Source organism: Leptodactylus fuscus, chromosome 1 (genome assembly GCF_031893055.1).
Source record: "Leptodactylus fuscus isolate aLepFus1 chromosome 1, aLepFus1.hap2, whole genome shotgun sequence".
NCBI lineage: Eukaryota > Metazoa > Chordata > Amphibia > Anura > Leptodactylidae > Leptodactylus > Leptodactylus fuscus.
In genome coordinates this window covers 148,470,483-148,494,298 of record NC_134265.1, presented here as the reverse complement: position 1 = coordinate 148,494,298, position 23,816 = coordinate 148,470,483, and the positions used below count along the sequence as shown (strand labels likewise).

The 23,816-nt window shown below is 40.0% G+C and overlaps 1 protein-coding gene across 1 annotated transcript in view; it reads left to right on the top strand.

Annotated features, from left to right (window-relative positions):
* VPS13A (vacuolar protein sorting 13 homolog A) overlaps window positions 1-23,816 on the top strand; it is a 198,115-nt gene that overhangs the window by 19,923 nt on the left and 154,376 nt on the right. Inside the window, exons 2-7 of the mRNA XM_075278130.1 lie at window positions 14,961-15,004; window positions 16,875-16,917; window positions 19,253-19,348; window positions 20,550-20,651; window positions 20,853-20,962; window positions 21,791-21,850. Coding sequence (XP_075134231.1) covers window positions 14,961-15,004; window positions 16,875-16,917; window positions 19,253-19,348; window positions 20,550-20,651; window positions 20,853-20,962; window positions 21,791-21,850 — 455 coding nt within the window. The remainder of the gene's footprint in view (window positions 1-14,960; window positions 15,005-16,874; window positions 16,918-19,252; window positions 19,349-20,549; window positions 20,652-20,852; window positions 20,963-21,790; window positions 21,851-23,816) is intronic.

Here is a 23,816-nt window from a genome sequence, read left to right as displayed (position 1 = left end):
CACGGGATGAGACGGCCTTTCGATGAAGGGTCGGACTATAGAGCCAGTGTGCGTGCGTGAATTTAGTGCAGATCTCGCGGGACTGGAGTATGCCGGCAACGCAGCCTGCACTAAACATGATGTCATTGGAGAGCGCCGAACATGGCGCCACGCGTTGAACATGCCTGCTGGAACCCCAAACACAGGTGTGGAGCTAACCCTCCTGAATTAAATGGGAGGGAATGTAATGGCTATTTAAACGTGTGTTTGCTAATCCTCAATGCCACTGCCACAAAATATTTGCGAGAGACAGGTTGAGAGTAGTCTCCGGATTGTGATCCCTGTTCACATGCACCACTATGCTGAATGTGGAAGCCCCCTCCCCGAGAGCATAAACACGCTGGAGAGGGGTGATTTGAATTGACATTTTTCCTTTCAGTTTTAGGAGTAGCTAGGTCCCCTGAAGAGGGGTGTGATTACACCCTGAAATGCCACGTAGGGACTGATAAGGGTAAATTACAGGTTCAGTTTGGGACTGCCCTTGTTAGGGCGGGAGCTATATACGGGGTGAAAGGGACAGTGACCCAGGGACATCTAGGGACTGTCACCAGTCAGCATCCATTTGAACAACAACCGAGTAAGTGATCCACTATGGTGGTAAGATCAAGCCATTTTTTACCTATAGACACATGGATATAATATGGTCATGTTATCATTTTTCCCCATCTGAACCTATGGGATTATTTTTGCATAGTTCAGTGGCTGGATTGTCATTGGCCAATTTTATGTATGCTTTAAACTAGCCTTTTTAGGGGTGAATTAATAAATGTTAAGTTTTAGTATTTGTGCATCAGTGCTTATATTAAAATTTGACTTTCTGATGCTTTGGAAATTATTAACCTCAGAAGTGGGGAAATATTCCATATAATAGTCTATGCTTTAGCTATTCAATTAATAGCCCCCCCCCCAAAAAAAAAAAAAAAAAGTAACTTTTATTGGGATCTTTAAAAACTTGTGTCTTTAAAAAATCATCAGCCACACTGACAATACTATGTGACCCCTCCAGTAAATTTGATTGTGGAAACAAGAAAGAAATATAAAAGGAATCTGTATCCTCATGCAGTGCGGGCCACCTACATCAACATCTAAGTATCAAAGGGTGTGGTGGAATTCACTGTGGTGTATGTTTAAATCTCCCCATACACTACATCACACCCATAGTTAACAAAAGTGGGCCCATAGAACAAATAATTCCACAGGTAAGTATTAGGGGCCATGGAGTCGCTTTACAGGGGCCGAATCAACAATACCTGACCTCCCTGTCCCATAAATAAGGCTGGGTCGACTGGACAATCTTTTCTAGTGAGGTCATATATAAAATACATCTGACGCTAGGTTCACACCTGCGTTCATGTCTCCGTTCTATGGTTTCCGTTCACATCAGCGTTCATCTGTCCTTATTGCAGGTTTCCGTTTCCTGCATAAAACAGATGCAGGAGACGGAAGCCTGCAGGAGACTTTCTCACCCATTCATTTGAATGGGTGAGAAAGCTGTCCGGCCGTGCGCGGCGGTGAGCGTTTTAGGCTCTCCGCCGCGAAACCAGATTTTTTTATCCGGACACAGAGTACTGCATGTCCGACTCTGTGTCCGGATTATAAAACCCGGTTTCGCGGCGGAGAGCGCAAAACGCTCACCGCCGCTCACGGCCGGACAGCTTTCTCACCCATTCAAATGAATAGGTGAGAAAGTCTCCTGCAGGTTTCCGTCTCCTGCATCTGTTTTATGCAGGAAACGGAAACCTGCAATAAGGACAGATGAACGCTGATGTGAACGAGCCCTTTCCTGTGTGATTCATACATTCCCTGTATTAAAGCCATTGGCCCTTAAAGTATCCAAAGCCTAATAAGTTTGCATTGGGTGTTCGTGTTCTATGTGTTTCGTCTCCTTACTGCTAGAGGCTCATCAGGAACAAAAATCTACCCTATGTGGATTAGATGCAGTAAAAACCACAGTACCCGAGGCCTCCTGTAGTTCAGTATGGTCGACCATCCGTTCAGTGGTTTTTGCGTGATTGAGTAACAAACATCCAAACTTTCACATTTATAATATTAGTAGGATACATGAACTTTCACGTGTATTGACTAATAAACAGACCTTAGAGATAAATCTTGTATATATCTGGAGTAAGATATGGCTTAGATGGATACTAATGGAACACTTTTTGAGTTTGTATTCATCTACTTTAAAGGGGTTATGTCACAAAAATGATTTATCCCCATCCATAGGAGAGGGGATAAATTGCTGAGACCCTCACTGAATCTGAGAACGGTGCTGCCTTACCCCCACTGTTGATGCAGAAGGTACGTCTCTGCTCCGATCACTTCAGGGCAGCACTGGCAGTGAAATGAATGAAACAGGGGCACACATTCTCCATCTACTCTGGATCAGTGGGGGTCCTATTTTTCTGACTCTTGCTAATCAGCAATTTTGTCCCTACCCTATGGATAAGGACTAAATAAGTCATAAAAAAAGATGAAAGGTGCCTTCCATTGCTTTTTGTTGTTTTAAATGCAATGGAGGCAATTCAAGGTGCAGGGTGTCATAGTAATCTTTGGTCATGTGACCAAAATCATTGTGTTCAATCAGCCTAAAAAGTCCACTAATTGTATCAAAAACTGCATGTGGGATTCTAGCCTAAAGCATGGAGTGGTGATTCTTGGTGATACAGTGGTGATACTGTATTTGGCCTCTTTAATAAGTTAGAATTGACTAAAAAGGCAAAACACTTGCTTTATTAAAAATGCATTCAGATTTAAATATACTTAAAAATCCCATAGTGAAAGGAAGCCCTTAGGGAATTTTATTTTGGTAGTAAGATTTGGACTAACTCTTGTGCTACAGATCTGGACAGTGCAAATATTTGGTTATTTCTTTCAATATTTGATCTGTCACTGCTTTGGTTTTAGAAAGAAATGTATTGTAAGTTTATAAAACTGAGAGTGACATCATATGTTGCTTTCTGCAGGAAGCAGACCATACCCATTGCCTCCATTGCAGATTTCGGCGTGCTGCTATTGTAAAGAAGGGAATTTGTTGTCTTTCTCAGTCACCAGTTGACACCAGATGAATAATGTACAGGCAGTGATGCCAAAAGCATTGCAGCAGTGAAGATATTTTTATTATGTGTACAAGGGTGACGAGAAATTCTATATCTTTCCTACTACACAAGTATACTTAGACTTTTTGTCTCCCAGAAAATTGATTGGAGGCCGACATCCATTGTCTCTTAGCCTACAGAATTTATCTTAAATGGATTTGTTTACTTATGTCCATTCTAATTAAAGGACACTATAAAGTCTGCATAAATCAGAAGGGTATCATAGCGTTCTACTGATTTGTCTTATGTCACATTACCATTATCCTTCACATCATACTTTGTATAGAAGTGCTACACACTGAAGTTCATCACTTACATTTGCCAGTGTTTTACTAACAGAGAAGCACTCATTGGCGGCAGTCAACTTACTACATAACACTCCTAGAAAATAATACAGTCTGCAGCTGCCAAATAGGACATTAAGTAAATAGGTGCGGCTTTCTTCCACCGCTCAAATTAAACAAAGCAAAATGATAGATGATGAAAGTGCTTGTAAGGTACATATTGATGTCTGTGGAAATAGAATGATAAACTCTGAATGTATAGGATTTGTACAGCTCTGATACATCACAGAATGACTGTAATATAAGGCTTCCTGTCAGAATTATTACATTGTCACTCCGTTTTTCGAAGAAAAAACCTATGTTTTTCTAGTATTCCTAATTTCAGAATATGCCATGCAAGCCTCATAAGACCATCATTTATTAATGAAGAGAAAGGCTATTCCACATATATCTTTTGTATGTAAATTTTCTCAATGGTTTTTGAATAAGTTTGTTTTTATTCATATGCTAATTAGACTCTTGATGTACCCATCGTGCACTCCCCTTTGCTATTGTTTCCTATGGGTGTATACAGCACAGGCTGCTGATGACTTCCTGCTTGCACACACAGATAGGAGAGAATAGCAGAGACGAGTGCTGCTGGCAACTTCCTGTGCTGGCTGGAAGCTCATTAGCATATTAATTAAAACAGACTTATTCGAAAACCACTGAGGTGTGAAATAGCCTTTATAAAGGCTTTGCAAGGATGTGATTAGTTAAACATGACTTTTCCCAATGATAGAGCCCCTTAAATGGAGTTAAATGATCCGCAGGCTGGACCATAATAGAGCGTGTCTATTCTTTTTCCACAGACCAGTAATCCACTGTATGTAAATAGGCTTTGTGCAGTGCAGATGTTCGCTGCTGTCTGCCCACAGTCAGATATAATCATGGCATCCACAGAGTTCCGCCATAAAAATGTCCCTCATTGGCCCCCCACTGTGATATGTATTTTGTGCATCCCGGGGTTTAGCCAATGACCCTAGGCTGCCAGGAGCCCCCATACCTTGTTGCACCTGCCCCAGAATGGAGGAAGTCAGCCTATGAGGCTGCATAGGCTGATATTTTCTATACACTGCAATGCACGTATATAAGTCCTCATCGAAAAATAAAAATGTTACGCATCTTTTGGAAAATGGTGATGCAAAAATAATTGCTGTATGTCCCCTAATGGGTTTTTGTTCTGCAAAACTAGTGATGCATAAAAAACCCAATATAAATTAGATATCAACGTAATTGTACCGACCCACAGAATAAAGGTAACATGTTGTGTGCTGCATGGAAACAAAATTAAAAGGTAAAAAGCAATGCCAGAATTTATATCTGTCACCACCCTGGGGTGGTACATCTACTTGTAATATACCTGCAAAAGTTTAACATCTCGTGTCTCCTCTATGAACATCGTTTACATGAGCGATCAAGAGGGGCGATCCTTTTTTAGTCTCTATGGACTTAAAGTGTTCTCTAAATTGAATATACAGATGCCTAATTGTTTTCCCAATATTATAAAAGCCACATAGGCAAAGGATGACATAGACCACGAATCTGCTCTTACAATTAATAAATTGGGTCCCTGTATATTTGATACCACCTAAATTGAAATGTTTCCTCTCATCATAATATTTACAAAAAGAACAATTCCTGTAACGGAAGTTCCCTTTCAGTAGATCCTTAGTTAACCAGGTATGACTTTTCGATGTAAATCGACTAGAGACAAGATGGTCCTTTATTGTTCGACACTTTTTAAAAGTCACCAAAGAACGATTCAATCCTCTGGCGACAAGGGTCGGGGCATTCTCTATGAGATGCCAGATTTTAAATATAGCTGCCTTAATGCAACTAGTCATAGGACTATACCGAAATGCGACTCTACCGTCACCAACACGCCTAGGAGAGAATCCCTCTTTTTTTTTTTTTTGAACTGTAGTTTCTATTGAAAGGATTTTTATAAAATACAATATAGCAAAAGAGTTGAAAACATAAAAAATAAGAACGTGAAGCAATGCTCATACCGTCAAGTAGACTGGGAATGTATACATATCACAAAAAACCTGAGAGTGGAAATGAGGAGGTTGGGGAGGAAGGGAAGGGGAAGGAGTCAGAGACCATTCAAAATACAGTATGCGTCCCAAGATGACCATATAGCCTGGAACGCCTCAACAGTATGGTTAAGTGCAGCCGTCAAGTTCTCCATACTACGGACATCCTCAACTCGGGCTACAAGATCAGAACTAGAGGGAGGAGAGGCACTCTTCCATCGGAGAGCGATAAGCGTTTTGGCTGCGGTATATTGATATAGAAACAATTTAGAGGTCTGTATACCCAGATGAGGAAAGGGGGGGGAGATTGAGGAGATAGATGAGGGGGTCTAAAGGGACACCTTGGATAAATAGAGCGTCTGTAAGGGAGTTGACCTCCAGCCAGAAAGGGTGGATCCCTGGACAGTCCCAAAAAATATGATACAGAGTACCCACTCCTGCACGGCAACGCCAACACAGGGAAGAGATGTTAGGATTAAGGGAGTGGAGCAAGGCTGGGGTATGGTACCAGTGCATAAGTAGCTTGTACTGGGTCTCCCGGAACATAACACAGGTGGAGGATTTAGCTGCACGGGACCAGATAATTTGCCATTGGTTCGGGGAGATCTGCCTGTTCAAGGCCCCAGACCACTTCTCCATATATTTATGCGATATGGGGCCCTGCCATCCAGAGGAGGAGAGGATACCATAAATACCAGAGATAAGGCCTGCAGTAGAGGTGCCCGCACAACATAGTTTTTCAAAGGCAGTCGGTGCGGACACCTTCAGAGAGCCGAACTGGGTAAAAACAAAATGGACAATCTGCTGGTAATGCAACCATTCAGTGGCGGGTAGATGCAGTTCTGACACAAAATACTCAAAGGGCCTAAGCACAAACGTCAGCGGGTCTATTAAGTCAGCGACACAGAAAAGGCCAAGCCTACTCCATGGTCGCACCAAAGCTGATGTAAGTCCATCCGGTAGGAGGGGGTTGTACAAAAAGGAAATCATAGACGAACACTGGGAGGCCAGGGGAAAGATTTTAGAGCAGGTAATCCAAATGGCCCTAGTGAAGCGTATAGGACCCAAAAGGGGAGTGGACGGAAGGGGGGGAGGAACAGGACCACAGAAACGCATTGGGATGTATCGGAGCCAACCAGAGTTTCTCTATCTCAACCCATTTGGTATAGTCCTGCGGGGCTGTCCAAAATGGTAGGCAGTGCAAGTGAGCAGCCCAATAATAATGCAATATGTGTGGTACCGCCAATCCCGCATCCTCCCTACCAGACAGCATCACCGAACGAGGTATGCGGTGACGCTTGCGAGTCCAAATAAACTTAAGGATGGATTTTTGAAGGGAGCGCAATTCAGAGTGAGGGACTGCAACCGGAAGAGTTTCAAAATAGTAAAGGAGCTTTGAGAGGAGGGACATTTTGATCACATTAATACGACCTATAAGCGAAATATGGAGGGGGTGCCATTTGTCCAAGAGGCCTCTCAGTTCATTAAATAGGCTAGGGTGTTAGTTGCGGTAGACTGGCGAAAGAACTCCGTTTGAATACCATTATTCGTCCTACACACCAGTACATCCAAGAACTCTAGACGCTGATCGATTTTAGACGTAAACTTCATATTAAAGTGATTGTTGTTAATATACTCAACGAAAGCCCCAAAATCATCATCTGACACTGACCACACTATAAATACATCTTAAATATGCGTGTATATACCTAGAAAAGGCTTTACTGGGGGAAAACACCAAAGCTTCTTCAAAAATCGCCAAAAATATGTTGGCGAACGTACAGGATTTGTTAACTGTGTATGTATAAATGTGTAGGCACGCCTGTGTCAGTTTATAGCAAGCTTGAAAAGGTGCCTGTAGGGCACGAAACGATTGTCGCTGCTAACATACCAGGTGCTCCTCCTCCTGACTGTTTTTGTTTTACTGAAGACCTAATAAAGACTTTGTGAGTTTTTACAGACGCTTTGGGTAAGTACCTTGCTCTTCATTTTTTCTTTTTTGCCATATTTAAGTACGTGACATCTGCCATTCGACCACTTTCACAGAGCAGTTTTTTGCACCTTTATTTGTAGGACAAAATAGAAATAAAAATCTTTACATGTATACAGTCCTATGAAAAAGTTTGGGCACCCCTATTAATCTTAATCATTTTTAGTTCTAAATATTTTGGTGTTTGCAACAGCCATTCCAGTTTGAAATATCTAATAACTGATGGACACAGTAATATTTCAGGATTGAAATGAGGTTTATTGTACTAACAGAAAATGTGTAATATGCATTAAACCAAAATTTGACGGGTGCAAAAGTATGGGCACCTCAACAGAAAAGTGACATTAATATTTAGTAGATCCTCCTTTTGCAAAGATAACAGTCTCTAGTCGCTTCCTGTAGCTTTTAATCAGTTCCTGGATCCTGGATGAAGGTATTTTGGACCATTCCTCTTTACAAAACAATTCAAGTTCAGTTAAGTTTGATGGTCGCCGAGCATGGACAGCCCGCTTCAAATCATCCCACAGATGTTCAATGATATTCAGGTCTGGGGACTGGGATGGCCATTCCAGAACATTGTAATTGTTCCTCTGCATGAATGCCTGAGGATTTGGAGCGGTGTTTTGGATCATTGTCTTGCTGAAATATCCATCCCCGGCGTAACTTCAACTTCGTCACTGATTCTTGAACATTATTCTCAAGAATCTGCTGATACTGAGTGGAATCCATGCGACCCTCAACTTTAACAAGATTCCCGGTGCCGGCATTGGCCACACAGCCCCAAAGCATGATGGAACCTCCACCAAATTTTACAGTGGGTAGCAAGTGTTTTTCTTGAATGCTGTTTTTTTTTGGACGCCATACATAATGCCTTTTTGTATGACCAAACAACTCAATCTTTGTTTCATCAGTCCACAGGACCTTCTTCCAAAATGTGCTTTTGCATACCTCAGGCAACTCTGTTTGTGGTGTGCTTGCAGAAACGGCTTCTTTCTCATCACGCTCCCATACAGCTTCTCCTTGTGCAAAGTGCGCTGTATTGTTGACCGATGCCCAGTGACACCATCTGCAGCAAGATGATGCTGCAGCTCTTTGGAGGTCATCTGTGGATTGTCCTTGACTGTTCTCACCATTCTTCTTCTCTGCCTTTCTGATATTTTTCTTGGCCTGCCACTTCTGGGCTTAACAAGAACTGTCCCTGTGGTCTTCCATTTCCTTACTATGTTCCTCACAGTGGAAACTGACAGGTTAAATCTCTAAGACAACTTTTTGTATTCTGCCCATGAACAACTATGTTGAACAATCTTTGTTTTCAGATCATTTGAGAGCGGGCTGTCCATGCACGGCGACCATCTAACTTAACTGAACTTGAATTGTTTGTCCAAAATACCTTCATCCAGGATCCAGGAACTGATTAAAAGCTACAGGAAGCGACTAGAGGCTGTTATCTCTGCAAAAGGAGGATGTACTAAATATTAATGTCACTTTTCTGTTGAGGTGCCCGGTCAAATTTTGGTTTAATGCATATTGCACATTTTCTGTTAGTACAATAAACCTCATTGCAATCCTGAAATATTACTGTGTCCATCAGTTATTAGATATATCAGACTGAAATGGCTGCTGCAAACACCAAAATATTTAGAACTAAAAATGATTAAGATTAATAGGGGTGCCCAAACTTTTTCATAGGACTGTAGATTCTTCCACTCCTTGCACTGACTAACAAATTCTGGAAAAAAAAAAAAAAAAGACTACCCTGTATATTGTGATCATTATAATTGTGCTAACTACAGTAAATACAGTAGCTGCATTTGTTAAAAAAAAAAAATCAGGACTAAATAAGATACCTGTACCATAGGCTGATTATTTTTGGCTTTTAAGCAAAAGTGCTAGTAACTTTGTCATAATCAGCTTTTTGCAAAACATTAATTATAGAGTAAATCTGTGGAGTCATCGCTTTTAATATGCCCCCTATATTCAAAATGCTCACGGGAGCCCTGGCCAAGAAAATGGCAGTGATATCTAGAAACTGCAGAGTATTTATTTCTTTGCTTCATTTCTAGACATGATCTTCTCTAGGGTATAGGAAACAGATGCAAATATTGAAATTAGAAATATCTAACAAAACTTTAGGTTTAATTAGCTAAATATAAAGGTTGAATAAACTAAAAACCAAAAACAGTCACTGGTTATTGTTATTTATTTATTATGCTTACTTATATAGCGCCATCATATTCCGCAGCGCTTTACAGACATTGACAGTCACTGTCCCATATAGGACTCACAATCTATAATCCCTATCAGTATGTCTTTGGAGTGTGGGAGGAAACCGGAGTACCCGGAGGAAACCCACGCAAACACGGGGAGAACATACATAGCAAGATGTGAGGCTGAGGATATTTGTGCAGCAGAATAATTCTACTACAGAAGATACATTCTTGTTTTACATGTATTTCCTTATGGCTTATTGGCTTATTAAAGGGAATCTGTCAATAGCAAAGAAATAAGATGTTATATCTAGCACTGTTACTAGGTCTCTTAGCTCAACTTCACACATACAGCTTCAGACCCCAGAATATAATAAGGGGAGGCCCAGGAAAAGTGATTAAGCATAATCAACGGTGTTACTCAAGGCTCGTTCACATCTGCGCCTGGGAGTCCGTTCTGCAGGTTTCCGTTTCCTGCACAAAACTGGGCAGGAGATGGAAACATGCCGGCATCTTTTCCGCGGCAAAACCGTTTTTTTTTTAAACTGGACACAGAGTCGGACATGCAGTACTCTGTGTCCAGTTTAAAAAAAAAAAAAAACGGTTTCGCCGCGGAGAGCATAAAACGCTCACCGGCGCTCACGGCCGGACTCTGCATGACAGGTTTCCGTCTTCTGCATGCAGAACGGACTACCGAACGCCGATGTGAACCCAGCGTCACCTGTTCTAGGCTGTAACAAAGTTCTTCTAGCCTCTTCTGTTTACAGAGACATCATGAATGATGTCAGAGAACACTGAGATCCAATCGCGTCATTTTGCGTGAAGACTAAGGATTATAATAATGGTTCGTTTGTGGAGAACCCTACAATATGTAAAGAAAACAGTATAGGCCATTATAGGGCATTATGGTGTATGGAAGGGTCACTGTGGGACACTCTACTTTGTGGAGGGGCTAATGTGAGACTTTATACTGTATGGAGGCCTCTATGGGACAATATATTGTGTAGAGGGGCCACTGTGGGACATCATACTGTGTGAATGAGCCACTATGAGACATTATACTGTGTGAAGAGGCCACTATGTGTATACACTGTGTACACCGTGGCACATTATTCTTGTACAGTAATTGGTTCAAAATATTGAACATTTTGGTTCAAAATATTTTTTTTTCGTATTTTTTTTCCTGTAACACCTTACCAAGTCTTACCATAAGGTGTGTCTTATAAAGCAAAAAAAAAAGGCATTTCACTAGATATAGACATTGCTTTTATTACGATTACTAAAGATCAAATGTCAGATCAAATAATATGCACAGTAAATGTATATTACTTTACACAGGGTTGGAGAAAACACCATGTATCTACAGAGAATGGTACTTGCAGTAAATTTGGTGTTCTCTTTGTGTTTAGAGATAACAAACTCTGTGCTTTTATTAGCAAACTGCAATTAGGTGAACTGATTGTCCTGACTGCAGACCAGTGAGAGAACTCAGCACCCCCACCCCAGATAGTAGTGATTCATTCCTTCAACCTGTTATAACAGGACAGGACTGGGACCAAGGAAACGTTGTGTAAACAATGGGAGGAATAATTTCAAATAGCAGTGAAACAAAGGAGCATTGCTAAAGCTAGCAGTGTAGATGGGATCCTTGAGATGGGAATGATTGCTTGAGAATGATGGGAGCTAGAGAAAAATATTCCAAAAGGTCTACTTTAGAGGGATTCTACCACCTCTATTAACCCCTTAGCGACCCTTGACGTAACTGTACGTCATGGGTCGCATGGGGATGTATAGAGTGAGCTCACACGCTGAGCTCGCTCCATACACGGCAGATGCCGGCTGTATAATACAGCCAGGACCTGCCAATAACAGCAGCGGTCGGTGCCCGAGCCGATCGTTGCTGTTAACCCTTTACACACTGCGGTCAAACGCGACCGCAGCGTGTAAACAGCGCAGGCGGCATGGGCGCCGCCATGTTTCCCCGATCGCCGCCCTCCTGAACGTCACATGAGGGCGGTGATCGGTTGCTATGACAGCCGGAAGCCTATTGAAGGCTTCCAGGCTTGTCTCTGCATGAGATCTATTAGACGATGCCAGAGGCATCGTCTAATAGAAGTGCTGGGATTCTGCTATTCACTGCAGTACTGTAGTATTGCAGTGAATAGTATGAGCGATCAGACCCCCTAGGTTTCAAGGTACCTAAGGGGTCTGATCATAAATGTAACAGAAGAAAAAAAAAAGTTTTTAAAAGTATTAAAAAAATAAAAAAAATATAAAAGTTCAAATCACCCCCCTTTCCCTAGATTAGCTATAAAAGTAATTAAAGAACATTAAACATAAACATATTAGGTATCCCCGCGCTCCAAAATGCCCGAACTATTAGAATATTAAAACATTTATCCCGTACTGCGAACGGCGTAGCGGCAAAAAAAATAAAAACAGCCAAAAAGCGTTTTTTTTCAACACTTTGCCTCCTATAAAAAATTGAATAAAAAGTGATCAAACCATCAGATCTTTCCCCAAATGGTATCAATAGAAACGTCATCTTGTCCCGCATAAAAAGACACCACAACCAGCTCCATACATGGAAATATGAAAAAGTTACAGGTGTTAGAACATGATGACACAAATTTTTTTTTCTCTTTTGCAAAGTTTATCCTTTTTTTAAAAGTATCAAAACATTTCAAATACTATATAAATTTGGTATCACCGCGTTCGTACTGACACGTAGAACACAGGTAACATGTCATTTGTACCAAACAGTGAACGCTGTAAAAATTAAACCCATAAGAAAATGGCGCAAATGCATTTTTTCTCCAATTGCACCTCATTCTGAATTTTTTTCCAGCTTCCCAGTACATTGCACAGCATATTGAATGATGCCATTACAAAGTACAATTTGTCCCGCAAACAATAAGCCATCATGTGACTCTGTAAACTGAAAAATGAAAAAGTTATGGCTCTTGAAATGTGAGGAGGGAAAAACGAAAATGCGAAACCAAAAAATGGCCTGGTCCTTAAGGGGTTAAGCATTTTCAACTGTATTATAGAACACATAATACTGATTAAACTCCTATCTCTGTTATGTATGTCATTTTGTAGTTTGAGGGCAGGCTTTCAGCTTCCTGGAGCACTGCTCTTGCTATTCATAGTCCTACTATCTTCTGCCTGTGCCACCATGTGCAGTGAGAATTGATCCTCCCATTGCTGTGACATCACCCATCCTACTTGAGCAGCAAGAGCAGTTCTCCCAGGGCTGAAGGCCTGTCTCTAATTCACCAATTGCCTTAATTCTTAGTCCTGGTTCATATCTGCATTCAGTATTCCTTTTGGGGAATCCGCTTGGGCCCATGCTGTGAGCAATGAAAGCACACGGACCCCATAGACTATAATGGGGTCCGTGTGTTTTCCGTGTGGTGTCTGCTTGAATTATGCGGAGCGAAAAGTAGTTCTTGAAGTACTTTTATCTATGCATGACTCATGTGGACACCGCACGGAAAACACACGGACCCCATTATAGTCTATGGGGTCCAAGTGTTTTCATTGCTCATACTTTTTAATGCGTTTGATATTCCATATGGGGGTCCCCAAGCGGACTCCCCGTACAGAATACCGAACGAAGATGTGAACCAGGCCTCAAAGGTTTTTTTTCTGCAGATCTAAAAAAGTGACACGCATAGCAAAGATCTGATGTTTATCACTGTAATGTGCTTTGAAATGTAGGGGTAGTAGTTGAGTATGCTTGGTGGAGTGCAGCATACTGAACTACTGGTCTGCCACTGCTGAGTTGCTGTAGTTCCTAAATGCTTCAAAGCTGCAATTAAAAACTGTATGTAGTTCTTAACTAAAAAAAAGTTATCCTGCTAACAATAATAAGTAGTACGTTGTATTTTATCACTTTCCTATAATGGAAAACACCTTTGACCCTAGAGCTGATTATGGCCCCCTGGTTATCTTACCCAGGACTATGGGTACATTTTGATTTTTGATAAATTATGTTATTTAGAAAGTAGGAAGGGGTAGGGTGTTTATATTAATGTAGAAATTAGCTTTTATCTCAGACAACCCTTTAAGTTTTAGGGTTCTGCCACAGAGTGTTCTGAAAACAGTTTGGGGGCTGCAGATGCTTTCACTAAGCAAAACCAATTAATTTCAGGCTATTCTTCATTACAAGTCACATGGTAACAGCAAATATGCACATCCAGGAATGAGAAATAGCATGGAATTAGTCTATGGCTCACTTACAAGTGAGAGCACTTGTGGCTCCAGCACTGTATGCAGTTGTGACGGCGTTTGGAACACAATGTGGCAGCGCCCTTAGAATTGAGATACAGGGTGTTAATTGCTATATTGGGCAGAACAAATGAGAGGTGAGGAGAAAAGTCTACCATACAGGCTCTTCCCATATAACTTTCTAGCAGTGCGGGTCTCTCTCCAGAGAAACGTGGCCTGCTCACTGTCAACTGGCTTAGGGACCTGTACACCTGTACTATTATGGGTGTCTTATGTCCGGATACATTTGCCCTCCCATTTTTGAAGTTCATAAGGGAACTGAACTAGTAAGAGCAGAAGACTGGTGGCAATGTACATGAAATTGCCCTGTTCTATAACTGATTATTCTGTTGATGACGAGCTCCAGTTCATATCTTCACACTTACTACTGATTTATGAAAAATATCCTAATTGTGTGTCTTTCCATATAATATTTCTGTAACATTTATAGTTCATAGTAAATATAAGAATTATAAACACACCTATGTATTCAGTATACAACAATTAGACTCCTTTTTGCATACTCATGCATTCAATTTACTGAGAGCAAAAACATTTCATACACCATTGGGGAATTCTTTTTTTTTTTTTTTTTTGAGTAAAATCATTGCAGAACAACTTAAAAAAGAGGCAAGCACAGAAAAAAATGCAGTTGAAACAAATATAAATAATCAACAAAAATTGTGACTTTTATCATACACTCTACACCATGAACTGGTGTAAAATGTCTGATAAATTCCCCACAGTGATGTTTCTTAATGGCTGCCCAATTTGTCATTAACAGTCAATTAATTTGCAAAGCTTGCCCATCTGGGACTTTTGGTTGTATCTTTGCTGAGAAATGACTGCTATGTGGGATATGACCCTCAGAAAGTTATTTAGCATGTCTTTATACAATATTTATGCGTTTTATACATATAACAATTTACAGGTTGTTGTTTTTTTTTCCCCTTATGTCTGAATAATGTCTGTGTGATTCTGTTTTGTTTCAGGTGCTGTAGCATTGAAGAATTTGGAAATTAAAGAAAATGCACTGGTAAGAAATTATTTAGTAGACCTTATACATTCTGGACTGTATGCAAACTGATCTGATACTGATGACCCATCTTGAGGATCAAAAACCATCAAAACCAAAAAGTATCAAAACTAGCCTCCAAGCCCAGAAAACACATTTTTAATTCAGACTGTTTGTACATGCTGTGGCACACTAGACTATAAATAGAATGTAAAAGCTTGTGGGCCTGTTATCCCACTGTACAAGTTGTCCACTAAGTTAGGCCCGGTTCACATCTGCATTTGGTTTCCGTTCGGGGAGTCCGCTTGGGGACCCCCGAACGGAAACCTATCCGCATAAAAAAGCGGTTACCTAAGGAAAACACAGGATCCCATAGACTATAATGGACTCCATGTGGATTCTGCTCGGTTTCTGCACGAAAAATGAGGAGATAAATGTGGTGCTTTCAGGACTTTTCTCTCTGCGTATTTCATGTGGATAAGGGAACGGAATGGCCCGAATGCAGATGTGGACTGTGCATGAGTCTATTGTACTGGTTTTCGTGTTTTTTTTTATTTTTTATGTAAAGTATCAGGGAATTAATGGTGCCGTAAATGTTGGCACTCCAGAATTTTTTCCGGAAAATGAAGTATTTTTCCTAGAAAATGATTGAAGTTACATGTGTTGATATATTCCTTTTTTTCATTTGTGTGAAAAACAGAAAAAAAGGCAAAGTGGACACAATTTCACATAATTTCATAATTGGACAAAAATGGGCCAGACAAAATTGTTGACATCTTTTCAAAATTATGGGTAAATAACTTTGTTTCAAGCATGTGATGCTCATTCAAACTCACCTGTTGCAAGTAAAAGGTGTGGGTAATAAAAAATAAAATACACCCCTGAGATCATATAAAAAGTAGAGTTGACTCAATCTTTGCATTATGTGTCTTTGTTTGTCACACTAAGCATGGAGAATAGAAAAAGTAGAACAGAGCAGTCTGAGGACTTGAGAACTAAAATTGTGGAGAAATATCAACAATCTCAAGGGTTCAAGTCCATCTCCAGAGATTTTGATGTTCGTATGTCCATGGTGCACAATGTAATCATGATGTTTACAACCTATGGCACTGTAGCTAATCTCCCCTGGAGTGGACATAAGAGCAAAACTGCTGAAAGGTTGCAATACAGGATAGTCTGGATGGTGGATAAGCCACCCCAATCTAGTTCCAAAGAAATAAGGAAGAAATAAGGTTTTCCTGCAGGCTCAGAGTGCATCAGTGTCCGCGCCAACTATTTGCCGACATTTGAATGAAATTAAAGGTTATTGCAGGAGATCCAGAAGTACCGCACTGCTGACACAGAGAAATAAAAAAGCTAGACTGCTATATTTTATATACTAGACTACTTTTAACTATCTGGAAGCAGTGCAAATTCTCAAAGCTCCTCTAAGGGCTTCTTCACACAGAGTTTTTTGGCAGCGGATTTTGACGTGGAATCCGCCTCAAAATCCGCCTGTCAAAATGGTTCCCATTGACTTCAGTGGAAGCTGCTCGCTTCTTTTTGACCTATCTTGCCACGGATTCCGCGGTTGACTCAGCTGCGGCGCGAGACTCCCTCCTGATTAGGCCCATTCATTCGGGCCTAATCTGGAGCAGAATGCACCGACGGAATGCCGGTGCACTGCATTACAATATTTTCCTATTTTCTTTTTTATATTGTTGTACTTATTACAGTTTTGCTGCTGTTTTGCAAACTAAACAAGTAATTCAGTAAATACCTTTTAAAACCAAAATGCCTTAATGTGTAGGCAGACACCTTAAACTGTAAGAAATAAACCACATTTTGGTTACTTATTCTTTTGTCTGTTATATTTCTGTGTAATCTTAAACTGTTTTTATTTTGTTTATAGAGTCAACTGGATGTGCCTTTTAAAGTGAAAGCAGGCCATATTGGTGAGTTATTGAGTGCTCTGTTTTACTAGAACCTGAAAATTCATAGGTTCCAGTAGAATTTATTACATCTACCGTATATACTTGAGTATAAGCAGACCCGAATATAAGCCGAGGCCCCTAATTTTACCACAAAAAAACTAGGAAAACTTATTGACTTGAGTATAAGCCTAGGGGGGAAATGCAGGAGCTACTGGAAAATTTCAAAAATTAAAATGGTCGGAGTTTTGGGTGCAGTAGGTGCTGGGGAAGGGGAGGGGGTGTTTTGGTTGTCTGTCTGCCCCTTCCCTGAGCTTGAGGACTGTTTTTTTTCCCCCACTTGGAATTCAGGCTGGCTGAATATAGGGTATCTGCAGTATTCCTATTAACCCCTTTCCGACGGAACAGGAGCATTGCAGATCCCCTATATTCAGTAGACCGGGCACTTTCAGACACCGGGATACCTAATGTGTTTGTGTTTCACAGTCATTTTCTACTTTTATATGTATTCTAGGGAAAGGAGGGATTTAGAACTTGTATTTACTTCATATTTATTTTATTTTATTTTTTATAAAGCTTCTTATTTTTTTCACTATTTTATGGGAGATTCTATATATTACTAATTCGGCTTATACTCGAGTATATACGGTAATTATTGGGAATCTCCATCTCTTCCTATCTTCCGATTGATTGAAGTTTAAAGAACCCACGACCTGAGAGAATTATTCTCTGCAATATACTCTCACCTTCTGCGGAGCAAGATAACACACTTGCGCTTGCGAGTATTTGATTCATGGAAAGGTTGCACTGTGAAAAGTGAAAAAGTTTAGAGGGTTCTGGCGGGTCTCGCAACACACCCAACTACTCTCTATCACACCATCAACTACAAACCTCACCCACAACGTGATCCCAATTTCGACACCTGGTCTGTTAGATGTTTGTCTCTTAACTTTCATGCTCCAGATCCTGGGACTGCTAATTGTATATCTTAGTATATGCTTGTTTCTATAATATTGTGTGCACATGTGAATAACAAATTGTAAGAACTAGAATGCATTTATATTAACTCTTTTATTACGATGTAATCCTTGTAATGTACAATAGTATACAGATTCTGTACCTGTAGTTCAGTAGTGGAGAGTATTTGAGAAAAATAGGTGTGTGGTTTCCGGAGAGAGAAGTGTTGCTTGCAGATCTTTTCTCTCCGCATGTTTCGTGCGGAAACCGAGAAGAGACCACATAGACCCCATTATAGTCTATGAGTTTTGCGTGTTTTCCCAGGTAACTGCTTTTTAAAGCGTATAGGTTTCCGTTTGGGGACCCCCAGAACGGAAATCCGAACGCAGATGTCAGTGGGGCCTTAGAAATGCAGTAATTTGCATATGCATTTGAAGTGATGCATTAGTGAAAGGGGTAGGTGGGGTTGTCCTAAAAGAGGATTTTACTTGTTTAAAAAGAAAATGTCATTTTGATAGCCAAAAGTGTAAGAAATGTGAAGCTTATAGTCTACCAGGTTGGCTGATCACATAGTGCTACACTATAGTACCAGAAGGAATGATTTTTATTTTTTTTTTAAAACCACATGGATGGTTTCAAAAAATTGTTTGCAAAAATTTTATATTCTCATCATATCATTGCAAATGGCCTCAGGGAAGAACTTTCCAGCTACCCAATGAGGAGTCTCATTGTAATCTAATATGAGCTTCTTTACGCAGCACCATTGTAAGATATTTATCACTATTCCTATGCGTTTACACTGACAAATTGTTGTTGAAGTCATCCAGGAGAGTGGAGACCAAGTATGATCAATGTTCTCTGTCAGGCCTTTTGCTATAATTGAGCTACATACACTAGGTTCACACCTGCGTTCGAGTCTCCGTTCTGTGGAAACCACAGACCGGGAGCGGCGGTGAGCGTTTTATGCTCTCCGCCGCGAAACAGTTTTTTTTTAAACCGGACACAGAGTACTGCATGTCCGACTCTGTGTCCGGATTAAAAAATCCTGGTTTTGCGGCGGAGAGCATAAAACGCTCACCGCCGCTCACGACCGGACAGCTTTCAAACCCATTCAAATGAAAGGGTGAGAAAGACTCCTGCAGGTTTTTCGTCTCCTGCTCTGTTTTGTGCAGGAAACGGAAACCTGCAGAACGGAGACCGGGCGCAGATGTGAATGAGCCCTTAGAAGCTCAGTGCGGTCACACTTTATTCCTTCAGGAGTACAAACGAAGTTTCATTTTAAAAAAGAAAATGAATCAATTGAATGCATTTTTTTCGATAAAGGTTTGCTGTATTTCTTATTGTAAAAATAGCCAAACTTTGAGTCAAAATCCTTGAATAATCTATTTTGTATTTATACTAGGCAAGCTTGATCTTAAGATTCCTTGGAAAAATCTATATACTCAGCCAGTGGAGGCCGTTTTGGATGGAGTTTACTTACTTATAGTGCCTATTGCTAGTAAGTTCTTTTTCTGTTGTACTTTTTAACATCTACATCAAATTAGAAGAGATGCCTTTGGTTAAGTCTAAACAGTATAATATATTAATCATACTCTAAGCATCTCTGCTTAGCAGATTCTACTTCAATGGATTCAATGTTTAGCTTTTACAAAGAGAATCTGTTGTAACAACGATACTTTAGGTTAGAGCATGCTTAACGTAAAACGTCCCATCTTGTGCTGCTGCACCCTGATTGGTCCAGAAGCACCCCATGACCACATTCATGTCTCTACAGTTTTGCGATGCCTATCTGCCAGTAAGGCAGAGCGAGAACCATAATGAATATGCACATTGGGCACTCCTCTTTATAATGAAGGTGCAGCGGATGTGGTCACATAGTGAGCAGAAAGATACATGTTATTAAAATACATACAAAACACGCTTGCTTAAACAGCAGGTTGTGTAAATGCACACATGTGCCCACATTTACAAAGGCTGCTCCACCTCGAAAGTGGTTAAAAATGTCTCTTTTTAGTCAGTGGGTCGGAGACGCACGGTCTTTCAGATTTATTATAACTCACTCCAGAAAACTGGTGCGAGTTATACCACAACTCTACAACAGTCTTACATAGTTCTGAGAGCTGGTGCACCTATATATGTAATTTCTAAGAATCCCGAGTAATTCTGGTGGGTTGCGCAGCTGTCAGGGAACCAAGACTGGTGTAAGAATCGCCAGTGTTAATAAATTCTCTCTGTGGTTTTCCTAGCCTAAATGGGCTGCAGTTAACATACAGTAACCACCTTAAGTACACAGAGTGCATCCACTGATATGTTTCACTTACAGACAGACCTTGCATCTGTAATTCTGACTGATTTTCTGTTTTAGCTACTCCGTTTATGTTTCCATTTTGGATCTACTCATCTTCAACTTTCTGCTTATTGGAATCTTGATACGTGGATATGAATTATTCCACCCTATGTTCTTTAGTTTCCTTTACAATTTATAAAACTAAGTTTCTGGGTTTTTTTTTAGTATTTTTTCAGAGCTGTAAGTGTTTCTAAAATTATATATGGCATTATCAGACAGATGTACAGTCAGGATTGTGGTCATCACTATGGGTCAGCGTGAGAGAAGTAAATTTGCTGAATATGTAAATATCTTGACCTTGTGTAACATGTTATTTTCTGCTTGAATTTTTTTTACTTTATACACATTTCAGGTATAAAATATGATGCAGAGAAAGAACAAAAACAATTCTTGGAAGCCAGACAACGTGAACTACAGCGCATTGAAGAGGCTAAACAGAAGGTGGCTGATCAGGGTAAGAATAACTTTTGGGATTTTTGCTTGGTGGACTATAATCTTATATAATTACCCTTTTTATATTATAATGTACCTGCAGATGAAAAGTTTTTATTTGCGTTAATCACTCTGGACAGTTTCTTTCTATTTGATTATTTATCTCAAATGATTGCTCTTTGAATACTATTTATCTTATATTTATGTCTTATTTTAATTTTAGAAAAGCCAAAGGAGGAAAAGCAGGACACCTTTGTAGAGAAGTTAGTTACTCAGGTTATTAAAAATCTTCAAGTGAAGATCTCCAACATTCATATCAGATACGAGGATGATGTAAGTAAAACATACAGTTCAGTATGAAGTGGTGTTAAACTTGTTTAATGAAATTTATTAAGTGTTTTAGACTGTTTTTTACAAAACCTTGACAAAAGACTGATGTGGCTAAAAAAAAAGGTGCAAAATATTAATGTAAAATATATCAACCTTGAAGGTGGTGCAAGGGAAAGAAAAGTGTACAGCATATTTAGTGTCTTTGATTTGGCAAAATGTACAATGCTGTGTGTGGATTGTGCCACTTTCGATCTCTTATAAAAAAAAATGCCTTTTATAATGATATTGAAAATCGTCCCTACTCTGGTTTTATTGTATTGTACATCTGCATGTTATATGAGTTTACTTGAGACAGGCATCTTCTTCTAGCAATCAGGCAGTTAATTTCTTTGGATTGTACTCAATGTTTATTCAGGTCCACTCATACCATGTCTATTTTAATGCTACTCCAGTATCTCTGCTTGAGATCTTAAAGATACATAGTGCTCCTTGACTGAGTTACACCCAAAGCAGTTACTTCATTCTTTGTTACATATTATATAAATTGCAACATGTAGAACTTATGTAAGTGTTTCATTATTCATAGTCATCTATACTAAATTAGAGGACTGACTTTTATTTTTGCAAGGTTCAAAATCATAGTTCACCAATAGAAGAGCCCATGAACAGCAGCATGAACATACTTAAACCCAAAGGAATTACCAGATAGCTCGCAGGCAACATTGTAGTATTAGCTTGCCTACAGTAAACACATAAAATAATACTTACTATTTATTTAGTATTGCCGTCATTTGTTAATTATGCACATTTTTCTTTTTTTATGTTCTGTAGGTCACAAATTCTGAGTGTCCACTATCCTTTGGAGTCTCACTTCAGAACCTCAGTTTGCAGGTATTTATGTTAAACACTAAAAATAATTTCTGAATGTGGATACAGACTTAGTCATTTATTAAGAGTTGACTGAAGAGATAATAGTTGGGAATCGCCATTACTCGGATCATTCTTCCCCAATCTTTGCATATTCTTGAGCTAATCATCACTGCTGTGTATGAGTATGAATGAATTGTTCATACTAATACAGTTAGCATTTGTTGACAGCAATTGCCATCACAAGCTGATAAGATAATCCTTTAATAGTCCCACCATGGGGAAATTCAATGTGTTACAACAGCATGGATAATACAGTAATATATTTCAGGAAAGAACATATATAAACTCATAGCAGATAGAAAAACAGTACTAGGAGTCATAGCAACTAAGAAGAAAAAGAGACTTCAGGATCATTTCGTTCTCTGTGCGGAGTGATCTCAGCTTAGCCTGATGTTGATTATACAGCCTGACCGCAGTTGGGAGGAAGGACCTCCGATAGCACTCCTTATCACACTTGGGGTGAAGCAGTCAGTCACTGACAGTACTGCCCAGTGCTGTCATGTTCATGTTAGGACAGAGCTGGCCCTACTAATCAGCCTGTCAAGTTTATTTCTGTCCCTGGCTGGTATGCTACTCTCCCAGTAGGCCACTCCGAAGAATATGGCTGATGCTACCACAGAGTTGAAAAAGGCCCTATGAAGTGCCTTCTGGACTCCAAAGGCCCTCAGTCTCCTGGTCAGGTAGAGACTGCTGTGACCCTTTCTGTGCAGTGCATCTATGTGATTTCTCTAATCCAGCTTATTATTGAGGAGCACATCCAGGTACTTATAGGTCCTTACTATCTCAATGCCTGTCCCCTGGATGTCCACTGGTTTTGGAGCATATCTCCGCTTACTAAGGTCCACCACCATCTCCTTGGTCTTCACAGCATAAATCCTGAGGTGGTTTTGCTGGCATCATTGCACAAAATCCCAGTTTAAGTCTCTGTATTCCCTGTTGTTTCATTCTGTGATGAGGTCTACTATTGCAGAGTCATCTGGGTACTTTTGGAAGTAACAGCTGATGTGCTGCTGCCTACAAATGTTGATGTATGCTTCCGTATAAAGTATATGATCACCCATCAAGTGATTGATCGTTATTTACCTGGGCCAGTTATCGGGAGAGACTGTTGCTAGGAATGGTAGTTCCAGATAATTCACTTGATTCTTGGCCTGTGTAAATGGATGTTTTACAGCTGCCTTTCTGTTGCAGGTGACTCAAAATAGGTATTTTGCTATTTAAATATTTGTTAAGATAAGGAATTTCAGTCCTATCAGTGACTATTAACTACACAAAAAAATCTTTTGTTCTCTAGACAGCATCTTTCAATAAGGTTTAATAAGGGATTACTTTACCTTAGACAACATTCTCTGTGTGAATGAAGCGGTTAAATTTTGGTAAAAACTTGTGTTATTTAAAATGTATCAAACAAAATTAGTATAAAGTCCAACCACGTCTCGGTATAATGTAGAATACTGCATCATGGATTAGAGATGTGGACCTCCACAAGTCTGGTTCTACTTTGAGCACAATTTCCAAATGTCTGAAGTTTAAGGTCAGGGCCCCATAGGACGGAAACGCTGCAGGAAAAATCATGGTGTTTTACAGTAAGGGCAAAGTGGATGGGATTCTAGCGAATTCCATACCCACTGTGTGGTAAAAACCGTGGTGCGGACACACTGCGATTTTCAAAACCAGCGTGGTTTTGGAAATCGCAGCATGTCAATTATACCTATGGAAACGCCAGCGGTTTCGTCATAGGTATAACTGTAACAGAAAGTCCGCGGAGGAAAACTCGGTGAACTTTTTCTAAAGTGCTGTGGGAAGAACCGTGATGCATTTCCGCCGTGGTTTTTCTCACATCACTTTTTTGCTGAGGGATGTACCATGGGGCCTTAGCCCAAAGGGGTTTTCTGGGCAGAATTTTTTTGTTTGTTTGTTTTTTTCT